The sequence below is a fragment of the Prionailurus viverrinus genome, chromosome A3, assembly GCF_022837055.1.
Source record: "Prionailurus viverrinus isolate Anna chromosome A3, UM_Priviv_1.0, whole genome shotgun sequence".
NCBI classification, from domain to species: Eukaryota; Metazoa; Chordata; class Mammalia; order Carnivora; family Felidae; genus Prionailurus; species Prionailurus viverrinus.
The window spans coordinates 63,596,606-63,620,280 of record NC_062563.1 but is presented as its reverse complement, the minus strand read 5'-3'; the positions used below and the strand labels follow the sequence as shown (position 1 = coordinate 63,620,280).

The following is a 23,675-nucleotide window of genomic DNA, read 5'->3' as shown; positions in this document are numbered from 1 at the left end:
TTTCCACAGTGTTGAAATGAAGAGGCTATCGTCCTCATGAATTCAACGAATAAAAACCAAAGTCCTCACAATATTAAATCAGACCCCAACCTGGAAGGTCTTTGTTTAATATTTAGTAAGATTCAGTCCAGGAATGGTAGTGGTATAATAAAAGCAATGAAAATAAGTGCAACAAAGTGTTTTATTAGTGCCTCTACATTTTTTCCTTCTCTTTCTTACTCGTCAAATTTCCACAGTCATCGTTTTGTGATGACAATGGACACCAACTTGCAGAGGTTGTTGATGTGGTGCAGAGCTCATCGAAATGAAAACTCTGATCTGACCCATTCTGCATCAGTTTGGTTCATCTCCTGCCTGTAATGCATTTGGACCTCGTGTGTTTTTGCCTCACTTGAGGACAAATGTTAAGACAGTAGCAAGGTCTAGTTGCATGTTTGTGCAGTGTGCTTATTCCACCTCTGGCTCCCGTCTAGTACTAAATATTGGTCATAGTGACAGAGCAGTTAGGACACATACTTTCTCTCTCTTTTTTTTTTTTTTTTTTTAACTTTTTAAATGTTTATTTATTTTTGAGAGAGAGACACAGAGTGCAAGCAGGGGAGGGGCAGAGAGAGAGGGAGACAGAATCCGAAGCAGGCTCCAGCCTCTGAGATGTCAGCACAGAGCCTGACGTGGGGTTCGAACTCACGAACTGAACCGCAAGATCATGACCTGAGCTAAAGTCAGATGCTTAACTGACTGAGCCCCCCAAGCGCCCCAAGACATGTCCTTTTTTAGTCCATCCTTGGAAAGAATGTCATAACTATGCACACAACTCTTGGGGGGGGGGGGTGGGGAAAGCCATGGCTCCAAGGAGACATTTCAGTAATTGCATGTAGCTTTTTTATTTATGTTAGTTGAGTAAAATCTAAATTATTAGAAAAGTCTGTTCAGAGAGGCCCCCATTCCTCTTAGTATAACTTACCAATAAGTTATGTTCTCATGGAAACCTCTACTTAGTGTTAACTACGGAGAAAAACTGCCTAGTTTATGAACTTATCTTTTGTACAGAGAGATATAAAAATGTTTTGAGTGGTCATTAGAAAAATAGTATATATGTTTTATGAGCATAAATAGCATAAATATACTATAATAAATTTGTCTTTTTTTTTTAAGTTTATTTATTTTGAGAAAGAGACACAGAGAGAGAGCATGCATGAGCAGAAGAGGGGCAGAGGGAGAGGGAGAGAGAGAATCCTAAGCAGGCTCTGTACTGTCAGTGCAGAGCCCGATGTGGGGCTTGAACTCACAAAGTGTGAGACCATGACCCGAGCCAAAATCAAGAGCCGGATGCTCAACTGACTGAGCCACCCAGGTGCTCCGATAAATTTGTCTTTTAAACCTACCTGTTTTGGATGTGTTTACCTCTTTTATGGATTATAAAAGCTTCCAAAAAAGCTGAATAGCTTGAAACTTTCACTCTTGGGGGCTACTAGCTATGTACAAATGAAATAACCACTGCTATTCCTAGCTCTATACAACCACTGATCTGTTTTCTGTGTCTACAGATTTGCCTTTTCTGGATATTTCATATAAATGGGATCATATACTGTGTGGCCTTTATGTCTGGCTTCTTTCACTTAGCATGTTTTCAAAATCCATCCATGTTGTAGCATATATCAGTACTTCATTCCCTTTTATTGGCTCAGGTGGTTTGATATCCTATTTTTATGTTTAATGTATATTGGCAAAATGTTAGACACAAAGTAAATTAGCAGCTCTTGAAGATTCAAATATGGGACCCCTTTGGAGTTTGTAGTATTTCCTTTTGTTCCATGGACTTTCCAGTATTAAGGTTTGATGGTCCTTCAGGTAGAGACTCTTTGGTAAAAAATTAAACAACTGATCAATCTCCAGGGAGTTTCTAAATCCTTGCAAGAAATTTAATCCACAGGTGTTTTTGTTTTTTAAGTAAAGAGGATTTTCTTGTTGATAAATTTGTTACAAAATCTGACTTGCTGGGGGCTCCTGGGTGGCTCAGCTGGTTGAGCGTCTGGACTTTTGGTTTCAGCTCAGGTCATGATCCCAGGATTGTGGGATCAAGCCCCACATCAGGCTCTTCACTGAGCGTGGAGCCTGCTTGAGGTTCTCTCTCTTCTCTGCCCCTCTCCCCCACTTGTGTACACGTGCACTCTCTGTCAAATTAAAAAAACAAAAAACAAAAAACAAAACCCAAAACGGACTTGCTTATTGTATCTGAGACCTGTCACATAGTTATGGTCCTAGGAGAGTGCTCAGTAAGAACCATTCATTCAACCTTTTAGAATTGTATAGTTAACAAGCAAACTGGAAATGACCTTAGAGATGCCATGATATCACCATCACCTTATTTTACAGATGAAGAATCTGAGGGATGGAGAAGTTAAACTACTTGCCCAAGGCTGAATGGTTTAATTAACTTGCTTGATACCACATGTTTTCATAAGGGGATTTTTCATTTTGGGATTGATTCTAGGAACTAGAAATAGGTATATGTAAAACAGTAGCCCAGTTAATTTTTATCTTGTTTTTCCATAGGCACTATTGGCATCTGAACCGAAGAAAGGCAAAATGAATTTGTTGAAAATAACAATGAAAGAGTTAATCTCCTTGGCTGGGCCTACAGATGACTCACAGAGCACAGTCCCCCAGGTAATAATGGAAATATACAAAGCCTGCTAGGAAGGCAGTGATTTTAAATCTTTGCTGTCCAAAAAAAAAGTATCTGCTAAAAAAAAGAAAGAAAAAGAAAAGAAAAGTATTTGCTCTAGATATAGAATTATTGAAAATAGGGTAGGTATTTGAAGCTTGCTCGGGATGCTTTTGTTTTGTTGGCGTTTCCTGTCCACAAAATAAACCATTGCTTTAGTTGATCTATGTTAACCAAAATGACCTATTTTTAAACTTTGGTGAAAACATCCAACTAAAGGCATTTTATAATGCTACTCTGCCAGTTTTATTTCACATTTCTCCAATACCTGGCTAGCTTTAACATCTTTTCATGTATTAGTCCTCTGAATTAATTCTGTGAATTGCCCATTGAAAGACTTTTTGGCTATCTTTAATTTGGTTATTTGTCTTTGTCTTTCAGGAGTTGGGTTTTTTTGGTTGTTTTAAAATGATTTTCCGGGGCGCCTGGGTGGCTCAGTCGGTTAGGCGGCCGACTTCAGCTCAGGTCATGATCTCGCAGTCCTTGAGTTCGAGCCCCACGTTGGGCTCTGGGCTGACAGCTCAGAGCCTGGAGCCTGTTTCACATTCTGTGTCTCCCTCTCTCTGACCCTCCCCTGTTCATGCTCTGTCTCTCTCTGTCTCAAAAGTAAATAAACGTTAAAAAAAAAATAAAATGATTTTCCTGATAACAGTTCTTTTTGGTTGAGTTACACACCTCTTCTTCCAATCTGTGGCTTCTCTTTTCACTTTGCTTATGGTCTCTATTATTGCATGGAAGTTTTAAATTTTAATAAAATGGAATATGCCGGCTTTTTCGTTTATGGTTTGTACATTCGGATCTTGTTTAATAAATACACCAAGGTCAGAACATATTTTGTATTTTCTTTTTAAAGTTTTAATTTTATTTCTCACATTTCTGTCTTTACACTATCTGTAATTTGTTTTTGTTTGTGTGTAAAATAAGAAAATAATTTTATTACCTTCCATTTGGATAATTAATATACAAGTGTTTTTGATACAGTATATCCTTTCCCCTTGATTTATAGCATCCTTCTATCTCTGATATACTGTTCTTGTTGACATGCATGTCTGTCTGTGTGCTTTGTTTTATTGGTCTGTTACATTATCTCTGAGCCAAAAACTCTATGTTAATTACTATCTTTTCAATAACTTTTGGTATCTGGTAGGGTGAATTTCCCTTTTTTCCTTTGCAATTATCCTGGCTATATTTTTTCCATTGCTCTTCCATATAAGTTATAGAATCAGCTTGCTAAGTTTAACAAAACCCCCTTTTGAATTTTTGTTGGAATTTAAATTTATTGATTTGTTTGGGGAAAATGACTCTGTGCTGAATATAAGCACAACAATAAGCAAAAAAATTAATTGCATTTATACACACCAGCAACATATAATACAATCCTTAAAATACTGTTTATAATCACTAGAAAAAATATAAAGTATGTAGAATTAAATCTCACAAAAGATCTATAAGACTTTTATAGGAGGCTATTTTTAAAAATAATGAAAGGGGTGCCCGGGTGGCTCTGTCAGTTGAGTGTCTGACTTCGGCTCAGGTCATGATATCACTGTTCGTGGGTTCGAGCCCTGCGTTGAGCTCTGTGCAGACAGCTCAAGAACCTGAAGCCTGCTTTGGATTCTGTGTCTCCCTCTCTTTCTGTCCCTCCCCCGCTCTCACTCTGTCTCTCAAAAATAAATAAACAGAATAAAATTTTTAAAATAATGAAAGACATAGAGAAAGATCTGAATAAATGGAGAAAACTAGCCATGCTCATGGACTGGAAGATTTAAATTAAAGAAAAAATTTTTTTAATGTTTACTTATTTTTGAGAGTAAGAGAGAGAGAGAGAGAAAGAAAGAGACAGCATGAATGGGAGAGGGGCAGAGAGAGAAGAAGACACAGAATCTGAAGCAGGCTCCAGGCCCTGAGCTGTCAGTACAGAGCCTGACACAGGGCTCAAACTCACGGACCGTGAGATCGTGACCTGAGCCAAAGCCGGATGCTCAAATGACTGAGCCGCCTAGGCACCCATAGAAGATTTAAATATTAAAAAAGAAGTCATGTCAGCTATTGTGTATTACAACTAATGACTTGTCTGTAAATCTTTTGGATTTTCTTTATGGATAATCATATCCTCAGTAAATAATGCTAAATTTGTTTTATCTTTCTAATTCTTATTCATAAAATATTTTTCTTATTCTGCTGGCTGGAACTTGTAGTATGATTTGTATAGCAATAGAAATAGCAGTTATCCCTATGTGATTGCTGATATTTGCTGTAGGTTTAAATCTGTCATATAGCTCATTAAGGAAATCACATTTCCTTGAATGCTTTCAAGTGTCTTTTGAGATAAATGTCTTCTCGAATTTGCAAATAATCATGAATATACTTATTTTTGATCCAATACCATCTTTGCGTATGGAATCCTGACCCACAACTTTGACATGGTGAATTGTTTTTACACATTGCTAGATTCCCTTAAAATCTTTTAAAAAATATTTTTTGCGTATTTTCACTGGGTTCATGAGATTGGCCTGTGGTTTTTCTTTTTCATGCTGTACCTGTCCTTATTTTTTATGTAAAATTTTTTATTGAATTATAACATATACAAAGACATATAGAAATCATATCTGTACAACAATAAAGTTTCACGAGGTGAACATACTGGTGTAACTAGCAAGAGACAACTTTTAACACCTCAAAGCCTCCTCACGCTCCTTCTAATCAGTACCTTTTCCCCAAGGGTAACTACTAGCCTAACTTTAACACCTTAGTTTTAGTTCTACCTGTTTTTTTTAAGTTTTAAATAAATGAAAACATACCATTATGTACTCTTTTGATGTGGTTTCTTTTGACCAACATTATGTTTATATTATCCATCCAAGTTGTAATTTATTTATTTTCGTTGCTATATGATATTATATAATTTATTCATTCTGCTGATGACCATTTGGGTTGGTTTTTATTTTGGGTTATTAAGAATAGTACTTTTTTTTTTTTTTCAACTTTTTTTTTAATTTATTTTTGGGACAGAGAGAGAGAGAGCATGAACGGGGGAGGGGCAGAGGGAGAGGGAGACACAGAATCAGAAGCAGGCTCCAGGCTCTGAGCCATCAGCCCAGAGCCTGACGCAGGGCTAGAACTCACAGACCGCGAGATCATGACCTGGCTGAAGTCGGACGCTTAACCGACTGTGCCACCCAGGCGCCCCAACAATAGTACTTTTAAGAACATTCTTGTACATGCCTAATGGTGAACATATATATATTTCTTTTCGGTAGATACCTACGAGTGTTTTTTGGGGTACATTGTTCATTAAACTTTAATAGAAATTACCATTTTCCCAAAGTAGTTGTCCTTACTTTTCTAGCCAAGCTGTGCTAAACTGGTAAAATAAATTTGGGAGTCTTCTCTTCTCCAAATAGTTTATATAAATTGGGATTATCTATTCTTTGAATATTTGGTAGAATTCATCTATAAATTCATGTGGGTCAATTTTTTTGTAATTGTTGTAGTTATTATATTGGATTTGTTTTTTTTTTGTTTTGTTTTTGGTCTTTGGGTAGGATTTTTATCTATTGATTTCCTTTATGTAATGATAAACATCTATCTATTTGTTTTGATACATTCTATTTCCTGGGAAATTGTTCATTTTATCTAATTTTTCAAATCAATTTGGGTAGCATTATTCACAGTAGTATTTTTGCTTTATTCTCTGTAGTATCTGTAGTCATATCATCCTTGGTATTCATGATACTGCTTGTTTTCTTTTCTCTCTTCTTGGTTAGCCAGAGGTTTGTTTCTATTTCAAAGAATCAGCTTTAGGTTTTGCTAATGGTCTTGGTTATGTCATTGCTTTTTTCAAAATTTTCTGCTCTTTTAAATTTTCTTTCTCTTTTCTAATTTACTGTTCTTTGTCATCTGAATTGGACACCGAGAATATTCATTTTTAGTCTTTTTTTCTTTATAGAAGCATGTAAGGCATGCATTTTTTTTTTTTTAAAGTTCCACTTACATTGCGTCTCAAAATGTTGATGTGTAGCACCTTGGTTATTGGTCAGCCCTAAATGTTAATTTTTTTTTCCTTTAACCACTTTTTTTTTTTAAAAATAAAGTATCAGTTTTAAAAGTATTTAAAGAAATCAGTTTCTGACTTAGTTCCACTGTGATCAGAACATAATATGTAAGATTTTAATTATTTGGTATTTGTTGAGATTTTATTTGTGGCTAGGTTTTAAGTCATTTAAAAAAATAAATGTTTCATGTGTACTTGAAAAGAACGTGTTGTCTCTATTTGTTAGGTGCAGGATACTGCATATGTCCATTGAATCAAGCTTTTTAGTTGCACTGTTTAAATCTTTTAAAAAATTGATTTATCAGATAATTGTATTTTATCAAAATCTGCTATTTCATTTGTGGATTATTTATTTCTTCTCAAATTCAGTAACTTTTTTATTTTGAGGTTATGTTATTGAATGTGTACAGATTTAGAATTACCAGGGTCTTCAACCACATCTAATTTTTAGCTTTTTATTCTAGGTTCATGCTTTAAATATCCTTAGAGCCTTGTTCAGAGATACACGTCTGGGAGAAAATATTATTCCATATGTGGCTGATGGAGCTAAGGCCGCAATTCTAGGCTTTACATCACCAGTCTGGGCAGTAAGTGCTTTTGCCATTTTTTTTTCATTGACTTAATTATACTTCTGAGTAGGTTTTAATAAGCTACTATTTATCTTCTTTGTTGGCTTTTTAGCCATAATTATTTGTTTTCTTATTTAAGTGATTGCCTTAGGGGTTTTAGCATGTATCTTTAGCATCACTGTCCACTCTCAAGTGATATCGTATCACTTCAGTTGAAGTGTAAGAACCTAATGATACATATTTCCTTTTCTCTCCTCCCAATCTTTGTGCTTTTATTACAGTTTATGTATGTTATAAACCCACACTACATTGTTATTATTTTTGTTTAAACTATCACTTATCTCTTTTTCAAAATTTATCATGTTAACCATTTTAAAATATACAGTTCAGGGGTGCCTGGGTGGCTCAGTCGGTTGAGCACCTGACCGGCTCAGGTCATGATCTCATGGTTCGTGAGTTTGAACCCCACGTTGGGCTCTGTGCTGACACCTAAGAGCCTGGAACCTGTTTCGGATTCTGTGTCTCCCTCTCTCTCTGCCCCTCCTCCTCTCACATTCTGTCTCTCTCTCTCTCAAAAATAAATAAACATTAAAAAGTAAATAAATAAAAATAAAATACACAGTTCAGTGGCACGAGGTACATTTGCAGTGTTGTGCAGTCATCACCACTATCCATTCTCAGAACTTTTTCATCACCCTAAACGGAAGCTCTGTATCTGTTAAACAGTCACTCCTCACTTCCTTGGTGAGGTACTCCCTGCCCCAGGGAACCTCTGTTCTACTTTCCAGGCTCTATGAATTTGCCTGTTGTAGGTACCTCATATAAGTGAAATTACAGAATTTTTGTCCTTTTGTATCTGGATTATTTCATTTAGTGTAGTGTTTTCAAGGTTTATCCATGTTGTAGCCTGTGTTATTATTTCGTTCCTTTTTAAGGCTGAATGATACTCTGTTGTATGTATATAGGACGTTTTGTTTATCCATTCATCTGTTGATAAACATTTAGGGTTTTTTTTGGCTATCATGAATAATGCTGCTCTAATTGAGACTCAGTATTTTGTAGTGTAGCCAGAGGCACAGACTTCCAAGGTAAAGAGGAATCCTCAAGGTTGCCAACTTCTGCCTGGAAAATTGTGCATCTTCCTGTAAGAGAGATACATGTCTGAAATCCTGTCTAGGAGCATTGCCTAACTACTCCTGAGGACACAGTGTTTACCTTTTGCATTTACAGGAAGCAGAGCAATACCTGTGTACCTTCAGTAGAGTCATAGAGGTAGGAATGGGGCTTTACCATCCGGAAAACTCGAGATCATAAAACTGATTGCCAGCAATATCAATATTGTTTTCAACAAGTCGTAAATTCAAGATGAACAAAGAAATGCTTTCAGAGGGTGAAACCTGGTGACTTTTCCAACATTTTAGCAAAACTGAAAGTATCAAAAATGAGTACCTTATTTTTAAAAAAAAATCTTTTTTGAGCCCTTTTGAAACAGTAACACATATACTGCAGAAAATTTGAAAAGAAAGAAAAGCATAAAAAGAAAAGTAAAAGTCACCTGTTTAACCACCATACAGATGATAATCATTATTAGCATTCTGATGTATTTTCTGCCTTTTTTTAACGTGGGTTCCAAATGTGTGTAGTACTCAGATACACACATATATCCACAAAAGACTGCATTCACATATATAAGTGCTCATGTGTAGTTTTATGGGGGGGGGGGGGGAATCTTCCTTATTAACACTGGTGATGAAGGAATCTTTTTGGTTCTATTCAGTTTGCTGTACTTGAGAAAATAAACATCATAGCTCTAATGATCAGTACTGTGACTTTAATATATTGATTGTTAGCTTTTTTTTCTTATAAAAACTTAATCTAAGATATGTCAAAATTATAAATCAACATAATCAATGAACATGAAGAGGGCTTCATTTTAGGACAATTGAAATGTATAACAGTTTAAAACAACCTACCACAGCATTCTCTGTTGAAGTCATTTACAGAGTGGTTTTTCCTGAATGCATGTGAAATGTGGTTTAATTTACTGAAACCTAATTTGTGCACATCTTTTCAAGAATATATCTTGTGCCTAAATGTGACTACATTTGTACTTTGGACCTAACTGTTTTTCCATGTTGCAGAGGAAAACACAAATAAAATTAACTTAATTTTAATTTTGCAGTAAAGGAATGTTTTCCAACAAGCATTCATGTATAATTTTATTTTTTGTTTTCAGATTCCTTAATCCTGTGTATTGAGACCATACAAATTTTTTGATCTTTGCCATTCCTTGTGCATTTTTCAAATACAGGGGAGGGGCGCCTGGGTGGCGCAGTGGGTTAAGCGTCCGACTTCGGCCAGGTCACGATCTCACGGTCCGGGAGTTCGAGCCCCGTGTCAGGCTCTGGGCTGATGGCTCAGAGCCTGGAGCCTGTTTCTGATTCTGAGTCTCCCTCTCTCTCTGCCCCTCCCCCGTTCATACTCTGTCTCTCTCTGTCCCAAAAATAAATAAACGTTGAAAAAAAAAATTAAAAAAAAATAAAATAAAATGCAGGGGAAAGGTATTGTAAACAGATTAGCATTAAGCACATCTACTGTGTTGCAGATGATATGTTAAACACTAGAAATACAAGGATAAATAAGACATGATCATAATGATGTCTGTTTTATTGAGGATTTTCTGTGTGCCTGGCATCATTTACCTTGATAATCTCAGTTAATGCTCAGAACAGCCTTGCAAAGTAGATTCTGTTATTACAGTCATTTACAGAAAAGGAAAACAAGGCTCAGGAAGGCAAAATAACTTTGTGTAAGAACACACAACTATTATCTGTCTGACTCCAGAATCTGGGCTATTATAGGGGAAAGTTTTTGGTGTTAGAGGAATACAGAGGAGGTTCATTTTACCTACCTTATAGGTTTTTGGCCCTGTTACTTAGGAAACAGAGCTGGAACTATAGCCTAGGTGCTAAGGTTTTATTGAGTGGCACAAATCCAAAGCAGCAGGAATGAAGGAAAAAGGGAAGGTGAGACAAGGAAAGAGGAAAGACATTATTACTAAGCAGGCCTTGACCTTGCAGGAAAACCAAGCTAGTCGTCTGGTCATGTGATACATCTTCTAACCGGGCCATGTGAAACTACCACCTCTTGGAACAGTTCCATCTCCTCTTTCTTACTGGCCAAAGATTAACCGTTGGGGCACATGTTGGCACAACCTTTGGGCAGCTGCAAGAGAAGGCAGTTCCCATGCCCTGTGATACAGCGTCTCATCTGAGTCTGGAAATGTCCGATGTTCTACAGCCTCTATGGGTATAATTGGGACAGACCTGGGGTTTCAAATTGTGGCTCCTACTGCTGTTGAAAAATCCTTCATGAGAGAGTTTCACAGTAGGGGAGTGATGGCATCCGATTGATGCAGTTAAAAATGGAGACTCAATTGTAAGGTGGCAAGAGAGAAGGAGGAAGACTAATCAGGAAGCTGTTGTAATAGTTTTGCCAAGTCATGATGATGGCTCAGAATGGAAAAATATTAGTAAAAATGGTGACATGTGATGATCTTTGACATGTATTTTGGAGATGAAGCTAGTTAAAAATATAGGTGAGAGTAATTTATAGTTCCATACACACACACACACACACACACACACTGAGGTATTTCTGAGCATTCCCTTTTTTTTTTTAGTTCAGTGACTGGAAAACCTGATCTTCTTTCCCTTCATCGTCACATCGTCATTGCAGGGCAGGTAACTCGTCTTCCCAGCTTTCCTAGAAACTCTATCGAGTATGCCATTTTGGCATCCTACTAAGACCCACACTGAGTTTATATTTCTGTCTGGTATGTCTTTAGTTGCTTACCTCAGGCCAGCTCTGGCCCACAATATGCAGTGGGTTTCAGAGGGGGAAAAGGAGTCTTTCGGGTCTTCCCAGTAGCACAGCCATGTATACTTTGTGCCTCTGTTGGCACCAGCATGTCCAGGCTCTCTGATAGTTGTGAGTTTGCCCCAAGGGTGCCAGGCTGAAGACTGTGTGGTGCTTAAACCTAGCCATGCTCTACATTACACGGCATGCCTTGGCATGGAGATTTACTCACAGGAAAGTACTTAAAAAAAAAAAAAAAAGATCATGCAGGGGCGCCTGGGTGGCTCAGTTGGTTAAGCGTCTGACTTCGGCTCAGGTCATGATCTCATGGTCAGTGGGTTTATGCCCCGTGTTGGGCTCTGTGCTGACAGCTCAGAGCCTGGAGCCTGCTTGGGATTCTGTGTCTCCCTCTCTCTACCCCTCCCCCTCTCACGCTCTGGTCTCTCTGTCTCCCTGTCTCTCAAAAATAAATAAACATTAAAAAAAATTTTTTTTAAAGTCTTGCATAGGTGGTATATGGACGGGTGGAAGTTCTGTCTCTTCCTTTGTCTCACTCTTTTGGAAGGAGGTCACCATGAACTGCAGAACTTGGCTGGCCCTCCCCTTAATCATAGGCCCAGAAATTTCAGTACAGCTTTCCTGCATTACAGATGAGGGATTTATGACCTAAAGTTTTAAGTGTCTTCTTCAAAGGCACATGGCTAAGAAGTGATGAAAGGCAAATTAGAACCAAATCTCATTTCATTTTTTTCACAGAGTATTTCTTTCTACTATAAACTGGTACCATGTACACTACACAAAATATTTTATATTGTATGTAGATCCCATTGTCAGGGATGTGACCGTCTATTAAGGGTGAAGGTGTATGGTGTATAAATGACTGTACCACTTAGTGATTGCACAAAATAGGCTGTGCATTTATATTTTAAAACTATTTGTCAAGGGGGCATTTATGTTATATAACTAAAGCCATACATATATAAGAAAAATGTATTGTCTACACATAAACATATATACATGCATGCACACTTCTACACACAGATTCTCTCTCTCTTTCCCTCTCTCTCTCTCTCTCTCTCACACACACACACACACACACTGCTTTGTGAAACCTAATTTTCTTTTCCTTTGCCTAACCCTCCTATATTTTACACAAGACTGTATGGTTAGCCTTTTCATGCTAGAAAGGAAAGAAAAAGTATATATACTTAATGAATAGAAGGGAAAAACTGATAGCAGTTGTCAGTTTGTAGCTGAATATCAAATCTTTATCAACACTGTGTTCAGGGTTTGATGGGGAAGGAGGTAAGAAAACAGGAAGGTTTTCTGGTATTTTCCTTATGATAAGAATTGACTATAGCTGAAGTTATTTGGCAACCATTCTGTTCTCTCCATTTTTAACTTTACTGCTTTTTTCTATTGTTACTCTCTTTTTTTACTTGTATTCTCCTTGATCCATCCTTCCCAAATAGGACATGTTTTCATTGTCGTTACTATGATTATTTTTCCAAAATATATTAGTGCTGATAATGACCTTTTTCATTACCCACATGGATATATCAATGATGCATATTTGTATCTACTAACAATGATTTAGGAGTTGGTAATGCAGTTTGTCAGTCACACCTCTCCTTCAATTGTACTTCTACGTACTTTCCCTCCTTAATTAGCTTTATAGTGGAGAAGGCCAGAAAATATGGATGAAATATTAGAAAATAAAAGGAGTACTTTACACAGATGTCCTGGAACTATTATACTACCTACAGCACAGAAACATAGGGACGCTCTTCTCTCTTAAGTAACAAGTAGTGTCTTCCATGCTAGTTATTTTGCTCTATATTTACAGTAATTGTTTTTAATGTTGTGCTATATTACTTCTACACATTTAGAATATAGAGTATATATTTTCAACATATGAAAATCAATATAGTACCCCCTATGAGTAGACTAGTGGGATAAAACCATATGATCATTTAAGCAGATGCGGAAATCCCAACACCATTTCTTGTTATAAATACTCAATAAAGTAGGAATGGAAGGGAACTTTCTCAACCTGACAATGGGTATCAATGGAAAACCCATAGCTAATAACATACTCAATGGTGAAAGACTACAAAAAGCTTTCCTTCTAAGATCAGGAATAGGACAAGGGTATCAACTCTGGCACATCTGTTCAACATTGTACTAGAAGTTGTAGGTAGGGCAGTTAGGCAAGAATAAGAAATAAAAATCAGCAAGATTAGAAAGAAAGATGCAAAACTATCGCTATTTTTCAGTGATGTAATCATATACAGTATATAGAAAATCCTAAGGAACACACACACACACACAACCATTAATTAATTAATCATTAACAAAAATATTCATCAAGGTTGTAGGATACAAGAGTAACATACAAAAATCAATTGTAGTTTTATAGACTAGCAATGAATAATCCAAAAATGAAATTAAAGGGGCACCTGCATGGCTCAGTTGGTTAGTTAGGTCTCTGACTCTGGCTCAGGTCGTGATCTCATGGTTCATGGATTCGAGCCCTGCATCTGGCTCTGTGCTGACAGCCCAGAGCCTGGAGCCTGCTTCAGATTCTGTGTCTCCCTGTCTCTCTGAGCATCCCCTGCTCACACACGGTCTCTCTCTCTCTCTCAAATATAAATAAACATTAAAAAAATGAAATTAAGAAAACAATTCCATTTGTAATAGCATCAAAGGGAATAAAATACTTAGGAATACATTTAACAAAAGAAGTTTAAGACTTGTACACTGAAAATTACAAAACATTTTTGAAAGAAATTGAAAAAGGTCTAATAAATGGAAAGATATTTCATGTTCATGGACTGGAAGACTTCATTAATATTAAGATGGAAATACTCCCCAAATTGATCTGCAGATACAATACAGTCTCTGTTAAAATCCTATTGGAGTTTTTTGCAGAAATTGACCAAGTGATTGTAAAATTCAGATGCAAATTCAAGGGACTCAGACTAGCCAAAACAATCTTGAAAAAAACAACAACAACAACAACAGAGGACTCACATGCCCAAATTTTGAAACTTACAATAAAGGCAACAGTAACCAAGATAATGTGGTACTGGCATAGGAAAGACATTTATAAATCAATACAATAGAATTAAGTGTCCAGAAATAAAACCTAACATTTAGTAAAAGGGACATTTCAGTGGGGGAAAGAATAGTCTGTTCAGCAAATGGTACCAGGATAGCTGCATATATACCTGTAAAAGAATGAATTTGCATCCTATCTTATACCATATTAAAAATTTTCAAAATAGATCAAACTCCTTAATTAATTAGTTAATTAATTTTTAGACAGAGAGAGAGCGTGCACATGAGCAGGGGAGAGGGGAGGGAGAGGGAGAGAGAGAGAGAGAGAGAGAGAGAGAGGGAGAGAGAGAGAGAGTCTTAAGAGGTTCCACGCTGAGCAGAAGCCCCTCGTGGATGAGGGGCTGGATCCCACAACCCTGGGATCATGACCTGAGCTAAAATCAAGAGTCAATCGATTGAACCATCCAGGTGCCCCAATGATGAAACTTTTAGAAGAAAATATTAACTGTCAATCTTTGTGACCTTGGATTAGGTAACAGTTTCTTAGCTATGATACTTAAAGCATAAACAGCAAAAGAAGAATGTTAGACTTGATCAGAATTTAAAATGCCAGTGTTTCAAAGGATACCATCAAGAAAATGAAAAGACAACTGACTGAATGGGAGAAAATATTTGCAAATCATGTATCTGATATTTGGTTAGCATATAAAATGTGTAAAGAACTCTTAAAACTCAATGATAAAAAGGCAACCTGGTTAAAAATTGGGCAAAGAACTTGAATACATTTCTCCAGAAAAGGTATGTAAATGTACAATAAGCACATGAAAAGATGCTTAACATCATTAATCACTAGGGACATGCAAATCAAAATCGTAGTGACATACCATTTCACACCCACTTAGAATAGTTACAATAAAAAAGATGGACAGTAACAGTTATTGGGGAGCATTTGGAGAATTGGTGAAATTGGAACCCTCATACAGTGCTGGTGCAAATGTAAAATGGTACTACCACTTTGTCAAGTTCTCAAAAGGTTGACGTAGAGTTATGGTTACCAGTGGGGGAGTATGCATTGTGTGAATGGAGGTCTTGGGTCTTGGGTTCCCCACAAAAGATTTATGTGAGGATCCACACTTGAATAAAGATAGCCAGAAGGAAAGTGGCAAGCACAAAGCAGTTTATCAAGAACATTACACTCTCGAAGTGAGAGTGGACAGGCCCAGAGGTGGCAACTGTACTGGGGTTAGGAGTGTCTTTTTATGTTTGCGTAGGTTATGGGTCATAGCTAGGGTTGTCTCCAGCTGAGGTTGTTTCCAGTCATCTAAAGTACTTGTTGGGAGGAGTAGTTTTTGACCCTACAGGGTTCTTGCCAGAACTGTCAAGACCATCTTCTGCCACAGGGGTGGGCAGGGAGGTGGGCCAACACCGCAAGGTAAATATAATGAGGCCATATGTTACCATGGGGTAGAGGTTGAGGAGGAGAGTGCATGTTCTGCACCTATGGCTCTTGGTCTGTAAGCCCTAGGGTGTTGGAAGCCACAAAGTCAGGATGTTGTGCCCTCAGGCTTCTAATGTGTCGCCTCTTTATCACTGCCTTTGCCTCCAGCTCATGTCTAACTAACTGCCTACTCTATCTACCATATGGCTCAGCAATACCATTTCTATGTATATACCCAAAAGAAATGAAAACACGTTCACGCAACAACTCGTATAGGAGTGTTCATAGCATCATTATCCATACTAGCCAGAAAATGGAAACAACCCCAATGTTCATCAAATGATGAGTAGATTTAAATATGTGGTATATCCATACAATGGCATATTATTTGGCCATGAAAAGGGATTACATACTGATACATGTTACAACGTGAGTGAACTTTGAGAGCAGCTAAGCTAGACAAAAGAGGCTGCATGTTATGTCATCACGTGAATATGAAATGTCCAGAATAAGTAAATCCATAGAGACAGAAAGTAGATTAGTGTTTGCCTAATGTGGGAGGGTGCATGATGACTACTAATGTGTATAGGGTTTCATTTTGCAATGATGAAAATACTGTAGCATTAGGTAGTGGTGGTAGTTTCCTATGTTGCGAATGTAGTAAAAACCACTGAATAGTTAGTACCCTTTAACATGGTGAATTTTATGGTATGTGGATCATATCTGAGTAGAAGGAAAATTAATTTTATTAATGTCTTAAAAGATCATGATTTGGTGACCTTTGGGGGCTGCCATGGCATGAACCCATTATCCTGCAAACTGGTAAATTTATGGAAATGATTCTGTAGTAACCGAGTAACAGGGTAATCAAAGAGCTGATGAAGGAAAACTTTATTTTTCTGAAAAGTATAGCTAATTAATGGTAGAATATCAATCACCATTTTGCTACACCTACTGGAATAGGCAATGACGATTATTGGCTGCTAATGAGGGAACTTGATAATGAATGAATCAGAGTACTACTACTGGAACCCTCAGATCCATCTTAATATTACAGAAAGACTGTCTCCTGCCTCTAGCCTATGGAATCACACAAAGGGGTTTTCTTTCTGGGGGCACCCATTCACTTTGTAAAACAGTCGTCTACGTTTTGATTAAGGGCAGGCATCCTCTTTCATCTCCAGGAACTCCTGTTTTAGCTTGCATCTACACTGCATCTAGCAGCTTTTCTTAGAAAGTTTTGTTCAGGGCAGAATGGAATTTGTGCTCCTGTTTTTCTCTTTATGTTTTTGTGTGATTCCTGAGAGGAGACAGGGTTTTTATGTGACTTCATCAAGTCATCTTAAACCCAAGAGTCTTTGGGCACTAAGTCAATAGATGAGGTAAGAGATAATCAAGGTCTGAGTAGGCCAGAGGCCACGTTGACAGTGTAACAGGATAGATTTGTTGTTCGGGGATATTGGTTAGGGCACATAGTAGTGTCTTCATGAATGTTTGTTGACTGTGGAATGAACATAAGTGAATTTATCCAATTTTAGGGTTTCATTGCAATATTGGTATAAATTATACCACTTTGGTATGAATTATAGTCTACTTTTAGAGTTACCATGCATGAATTGAGTCAGTCTTGGGCTTCTAGAGGAGAGGTTGCAAATGGCTGATAGGTCAAATCTAGCCTACAACTGTGTTTTATTTGGCCTCCTCAGTGGTTTTTTTTCCCCCCTTTAATCTGTTGCCAACATTTCAAAATAATGGATTTCACATAAAAACTGGGTTTTCTGGCTTCTCTTAAAAAAGCAGATCTGGCAACACTGGGCTTACATTCCCTCATGCTACTCAGTGAAAGCTGAATAGTGGCTGCATTAGACCTAGTCCTGTGCTGCTCCTGTCACTCACTAGTTCCTGTGGACATTTGAGTTTGTGACCCCTACTGTAGTGGTTTTAGAGGGCTATTTTCTAAGTCTTAGTCTAAATCTAAAAGTGTTACTTTGAATTACCTTTCTTCTTATGTTGCTGTTTAAACATACCAAATGATCATGACACCTATCTCATTAGAATGTAGGCTCTGTGTTGGCTGTAAGCGTGTCTTCTATTTCTAGATATTCTCCATGATGCTGGTATAGTGCCTTACATATTGTAGGGAAGTCAGTACGTATTTATAGATCTCTGCTCGGATTTGGCAAGGTAATTGAGGAAGCCCAATATGCCGTGGCATTCAGACATTAACAAATTTTTTTTGTAACGTTTATTTATTTTTGAGAGAGAGAAAGAGAGTGAGCATGCATACGCGTGCACACAGAGGAGGGGAGAGAGAGAGAGGGAGACAGAGGATGCAAAGAAGGCTCTGTGCTGACAGCAGACAGTCCGATGTGGGGCTTGAACTCAGGAACCGCAAGATTTATGACCTGAGCCAAAGTTGGACGCTTAACCAACTGAGCCACCCAGGTGCCCCAAGAGATGTTTATAATCCAGCAAAACAACATCTTGACACACTGGTTTAGAATAGAGATATCTATTATTATCATTTTGGAGAAATGATTTATGTTTATTAATGATAGTTTCATCCTCTTATTTTTATCAACCAGTTGTCTCAGATAATTTTAGGGTTAAAATTTATTAGATTACTACATTGTAGGGTTAATAAACAACATTTTGGATATTAAATATTTTCTTGGCCATCTTAATAATGTGGATTGAGTTAGGTCTTATGAATATATCCCATAGGTAAATGACTACAGAAAATGAATGGAAAGAGCTGAGCTCTTTAAGGGGATAATCGTTGTCAGAAAGGATATGGGAAAATGAATTTTTTTAAAAGAAAGTGTTATTTGATGATACAAGTACAAAGAGATATTGAAAACAATTGGTGGTAATGTTAGAAGTATAGGCAAGGGCCGTGTTATGTGCGTGTGGTTGGATTGCGGAGCTTAATGTAAGAGGAAGTCATGGAGTCAGTTACTATGTAGTTTTTGAAAATTATTTCATGAACACAAACCATATTTTGTTTAGCCCCACACTAGCCAGTTGGGTAATGACTTTGAATATCAAGTTTGAATATTGTAAATGTTGGTTTCATGCCATGTATATTTCTTAATCCTTATTGTGCGTTTATTTTTACATTAGGTGAGAAATTCATCCACACTTCTTTTCAGTACCTTGATCACAAGAATATTTGGAGTTAAAAGGGGAAAGGATGAACTTTCCAAAAAAAATAGGTAAGCTTCATCTAACGCTAACTTTACTTTTTACAAAATATTGTCCTGGCCAAAAATAATTTTTGGAAATTTGCTTACTTTTATGGATTCATCTAGAGCATAAAACTATTAAAATACTATAGTAAATTAACCTAAGCTGCCAAATTCTAACCTCTTGGGCAAAAATACCTACTGTTTAATAAGTGGACCTTTCAAAGCAACAAAAATATGGCAAGGTAGCATGGGCTGAAATGTCGAGCTGGTTTCTCAGTGCAACAGCTAAAGTATTTTTTTGTTTTCTTTGCATCTTCAGGCATTCCTTTAATGTCCTAAATTGTTTTTTCTTGATGTTTTAACCACGTACTAACTTGTGTAGTATCTTTACTTTTGTAGCTGGAAGTTTAAATGTTTGTGATACACCCATCAGAGCATGTCCCAGATTATTTTTGCGTTAAACTCTGCAGCCAAGGGGAGCAGTTCCAGGTAGATGTTGGCCACATGGAGTAAACAGTGCTTTTTACTTTTTAGGGCTTTAGTGTTACAGTTTTTTTTTTAAGATGTTTTACTCTTAAGATTTTTTTTTTTTTTTAATGTCTGGGAAGAAACTTATAGAAACACTTTGACAATGGGTTGTATCTTTAGATACAATGCACAAGTTCCGTTTGTTGGTTTTAAAGAAGAGAAGTTTTGAATAACTTTCTTTAGTAGCCTTTAGGATTTGATGGTAGTCTAGCGGCGTGCAAGGTTGGACACTAGATGTCACTGTCGCTGCATGTATAATTACTTTCTTAACTTCATTTAGGATCCAATTAGGCCCAGTGCTTTCTCTTAAGGATCTGAAGATAACCCTGGCCATGTTCCTCTCCTCCCTAAAAAGGCTGATTATCACATTTTTAATTTAGGTTTTAAGCTGTTATTTGTTAAAATATTCTCTTGTGATGGAAGTGAGTTTTAGGAATTAGAAAATATGGAATAATTTTATGATGTACTGTTGGTAAGTCTAATGAAACCTACAGATAGTTCTGAATTGTCATTTAAATTGCTATTTATTGCCCTATGAAATTCAATAAATATTTAAAAAGAAGGCAACTGGCTATAAGTATGAATCCCCAGAGTACATTCAGGAAATACCAGAGAGTTTTGTTTTTTCTAATCAAGTTGTATTTTTAAAATAATGCTAACATTATTCCTTTGAAAGGATGATTACAATTTTTACTATTTAGTAGGTTTCTAAAGAAATTCTTCTTCTCAGTAGTTTGAAATCACTAAGATTTCTTTCTCCTTAGCTTTCTTTAGTTTGTAATAATTCTAAAGTGTTGAGGTTTAAAACAGTTTGGTCATGTTATAAAATTGTGATAAATAGGGGCACCTGAGTAGCTCAGTTGGTTAAGCGTCTGATTAGGCTCAGGTCATAATCTCAGTTGGTGGGTTCGAGCCCCATGTCGGGCTCTGGGCTGGCAGTTCGCAGCCTGGAGACTGCTTCAGATTCTATGTCTCCTGCTCTCTCTGTTTGCCCCTTCCCCACTTGTGCATGTGTGCACGCTCTCTCTCTCTCTCTCTCTCAAAAATAAACAAACATGAAAAAAAAGAGACGGTGATAAATAACAGCATAAGTAAAATATGAGATAATTAACAAGTGAAATTAATGTTTAAAACTAAATTTGACAGTGAAGAAATGCTTTTTTACATTTTACTTTTTATAGAATGAGTGATACATGGATGTGTACACAGATTTTACTATGTACAGGAGAAAAATCATCATTCCATTTAGGTTACGTCTGAAGGAGGTTGGAAGAATAACACAATGAAACCACCCTGCTTTAATCTATTTGCCAAAGGCATGCTGATGGGAGCCACCATTATAAATTCATTTTTCTTAAATAGGAAAGGTTACAAAATATGTAACTTTCCTAGAAAGATGGAAATGGAATATTCATATAATTGCTTTGAGTAAAGTTGAAAAGCGAAATGAAGGAATTAAGAAATTAATAATTTTTAAAAATGTGATGAACATTCTTGGTGAGAGCCTTTACTTTAATAATCTGAAGATTGGTATATATCATTATGTGTACAGAGCTTCTGTTCTCTGTTTAACTGTTGAAGAGTATATTTCTTGGAAGCACCCACTGGATTTGCTCTGCAAAACCTTTAGTGTCTTAGATTAGCTGTTATTTGTAGTGGTTCTAGTTGTAGTTTGTTTAAGTTTATCACTTTTTGTTAAAATGTTTATAAGCTTGTTCCCTACACTACTAATTCCGTGAGGGCAGAACGTTTCTCATCTATTCTGTGTATACATCATGGGCACTTTCAGAATGCTAGTAATAATGATGTCTTGTTGGTGGGTCACTCACCCATCGAATAACTACACTCAGCTGATGAGACTTCACAGGCCAGTTAAATCTACTTTCACAGCCATAGATTGGTCTGCACACCGTCTTGCAAATGTGTGTTCTTGGTCAGAAGGGAACTGGTCATAAAAAGAACATCTGCCTTTCCCATCTAGTGGGGAAAAAATGTCTATCTTGGGGTAAACAGACTTGGTTTCTAGGCATTTTGCTGCCGCTGGCGATGACCTTAATAGACTGCCTTATCCTCTTTGTACTTCAATTTCTCCATCTATGTAACGGGAATAATAAGATCTGTGCCCTGTACTCAAAGGGCTGTGGTGGGGATAAAACAAATGATTAACAGTTCGTTTCTTTTAAAATGTTGGAAGTCCTACACAATTAGAGACAGAGTTGCTTTTTTTTCTATTACCACTTCTATTCTAGTACTCAGCCCATCGTCTTAGAATTATAGTGAAATTTTGGAGTACAGAGTCAATATCTTACCCATTTGTATACCTAGCATATGTGTGGCATATAACAGGCACACAGAAATAGTTGCTTAATGAGTAAGTAAATTTTGTTATGAGAGGAGAGATAAGAAATCTGGTTTCTATTCCTGCCTTTGTTGCCATGTAGCCACGATAACCAACTGAGACAAATTAGTTAACCTTTCTGGGCCGTGGTTTTCTCCCCTAAGATAAGAGATTTGGACTGTCCTGGAGGTCTCCTATTTCTGTAAAATACCAAGCTAAGGCTTTATGTAATTGTTACTGGAATTGTGGTTTGGTAACCTGCTATATTCCCAGTTCCTAGAACAGTACCTGCCTTGTAGTGGGGACGAGAAGTTCCCTTTACGTATGTAAAGAAGGGAATAGAAGGTTCTGCATCCCCATTTGTAAGTATGTAGAGTGCACTCATAATGATGGGACTCTAGAGCTCCTTAGTCTTGTTCTAGATGCGTTCCTTGGATTATGAAGAATGAGAACACTTAAGTTTCACTTGTTTTGAAATAATTTTACAGCATTTTAATTTTCTAAATCTCCTTTCCTTTCTATTTATTACCTCCTGACTGACTTGGCCTGACTGGATGAACCTTTGATCCTACGTGGAAGCAGAGCCTGCATAGCCCTGTGATGCAGGGAGTGTGGTGGGCTTTCCAAAATGGCCTCCATCTACAGTGTTGTGAGGGGTCTACCCTTCATGGTTCCTCTTTCCGTACGGGGCAGGAGCTAAACCAATGTGATCTTTAACTCTAGGTCTTTCTCTTTAGTCCCTGTGGTATTAACCTTCAACTATTCTAGTCCCAGGTAAATGACAAATATCAATATGTGGCAGTCTGAACGCTTCCAGGTTTTGCCAAAGCTTCACGTTGGTCTCAGTGTATTCTACAGCTCTTGCTTTCTGTCTTCATTTTAAGTCACTTAGCCAGTGAGAATTTGTTAGCATTTGTCATGAACTCATTATTGACACAACAGAGGAGTACATGAGAAGTATAAAACTTGGACCTTGCTAAATAAAGGAGCTTATGTTTTAACTAAGGGAACAGAAATTGTTATCTGTGAAAGATACAAGTTGAAGACAATTTGTAATAAGCGAATGTACAATGTGACATGAGTAATAGATGCACTAGAGAATCCTCAATGGAAGAATTGAGTGGAATATTTGGGGGAAGTAGTGTTTCTTGTAAAGCTTTGGAAATGAGTACATTTGGGGTACGTGGAAATAGGTGGGTTGAAAAATGGAACAAAAGAATAATAATCTTGTTTTTTGTATTATTAAGTATAATGATCTCTATTCTGCCTTATTAAAGAAAGCTCATATTTAAGTTAGTATCCTGGGATGGTTTAGTACAATTTAAGAAGAAAATGTTTGTAAAAGCTTTACTAGGTCCATGAAAAATTAATTTAAATGACTATGTTAGGAGATGTAGAACCGTATTTATTTTACTTTCCTGGGTGTAAATTACAAAGAATTATTTTAGTTATTTCTCTTAATATCTTGGTTGTGTCGGTCTGGAAGGATCCTCTGAGGGGCATCTGATCTGGTCCAGTCTTTGCTTATAGACAGAATTCAAAGCAGTTTCCAAACAGACTGGCTTCTCTCTTGTTCTTCATGTTTTCTAGGAAAAGGGATTCCACAAGTTTCTGTGGTTACCCACTCCATTGTTTAGGAAATAATTGGATTCTCAAAACTGAAGTTGAGAGCTGTAGGGCAATTCGGTTTTTATATTCTAGAGAATGTAATTATTAGAATTCAGAATAGCTTATTTGCTTTGAACTATATAATAGTTTGTAGCAAGCGCCTGTTTGGTCAACCTGGAAATCAAAATTTTCTTTGACTGTGGCCAGGATAATCTTAACATCCTCAGACCCAAAGGATTCTCATTTTCTCCATTTAAAAAGCATTTATTATGTGTTTACTCTGGGCCAGGCTCTCGGCTGGGCACT

The 23,675-nt window shown here is 37.0% G+C and overlaps 1 protein-coding gene across 4 annotated transcripts in view; it reads left to right on the top strand.

Moving 5' to 3' along the window:
- The window catches only part of THADA (THADA armadillo repeat containing), a 330,132-nt gene that overhangs the window by 83,914 nt on the left and 222,543 nt on the right, over positions 1-23,675 (top strand). For all 4 annotated transcript variants that reach the window (XM_047852046.1, XM_047852045.1, XM_047852044.1 and 1 more), the window contains exons 24-26: positions 2,557-2,670; positions 7,247-7,369; positions 18,831-18,922. In XM_047852046.1, the coding sequence (XP_047708002.1) occupies positions 2,557-2,670; positions 7,247-7,369; positions 18,831-18,922 (329 nt within the window). The remainder of the gene's footprint in view (positions 1-2,556; positions 2,671-7,246; positions 7,370-18,830; positions 18,923-23,675) is intronic.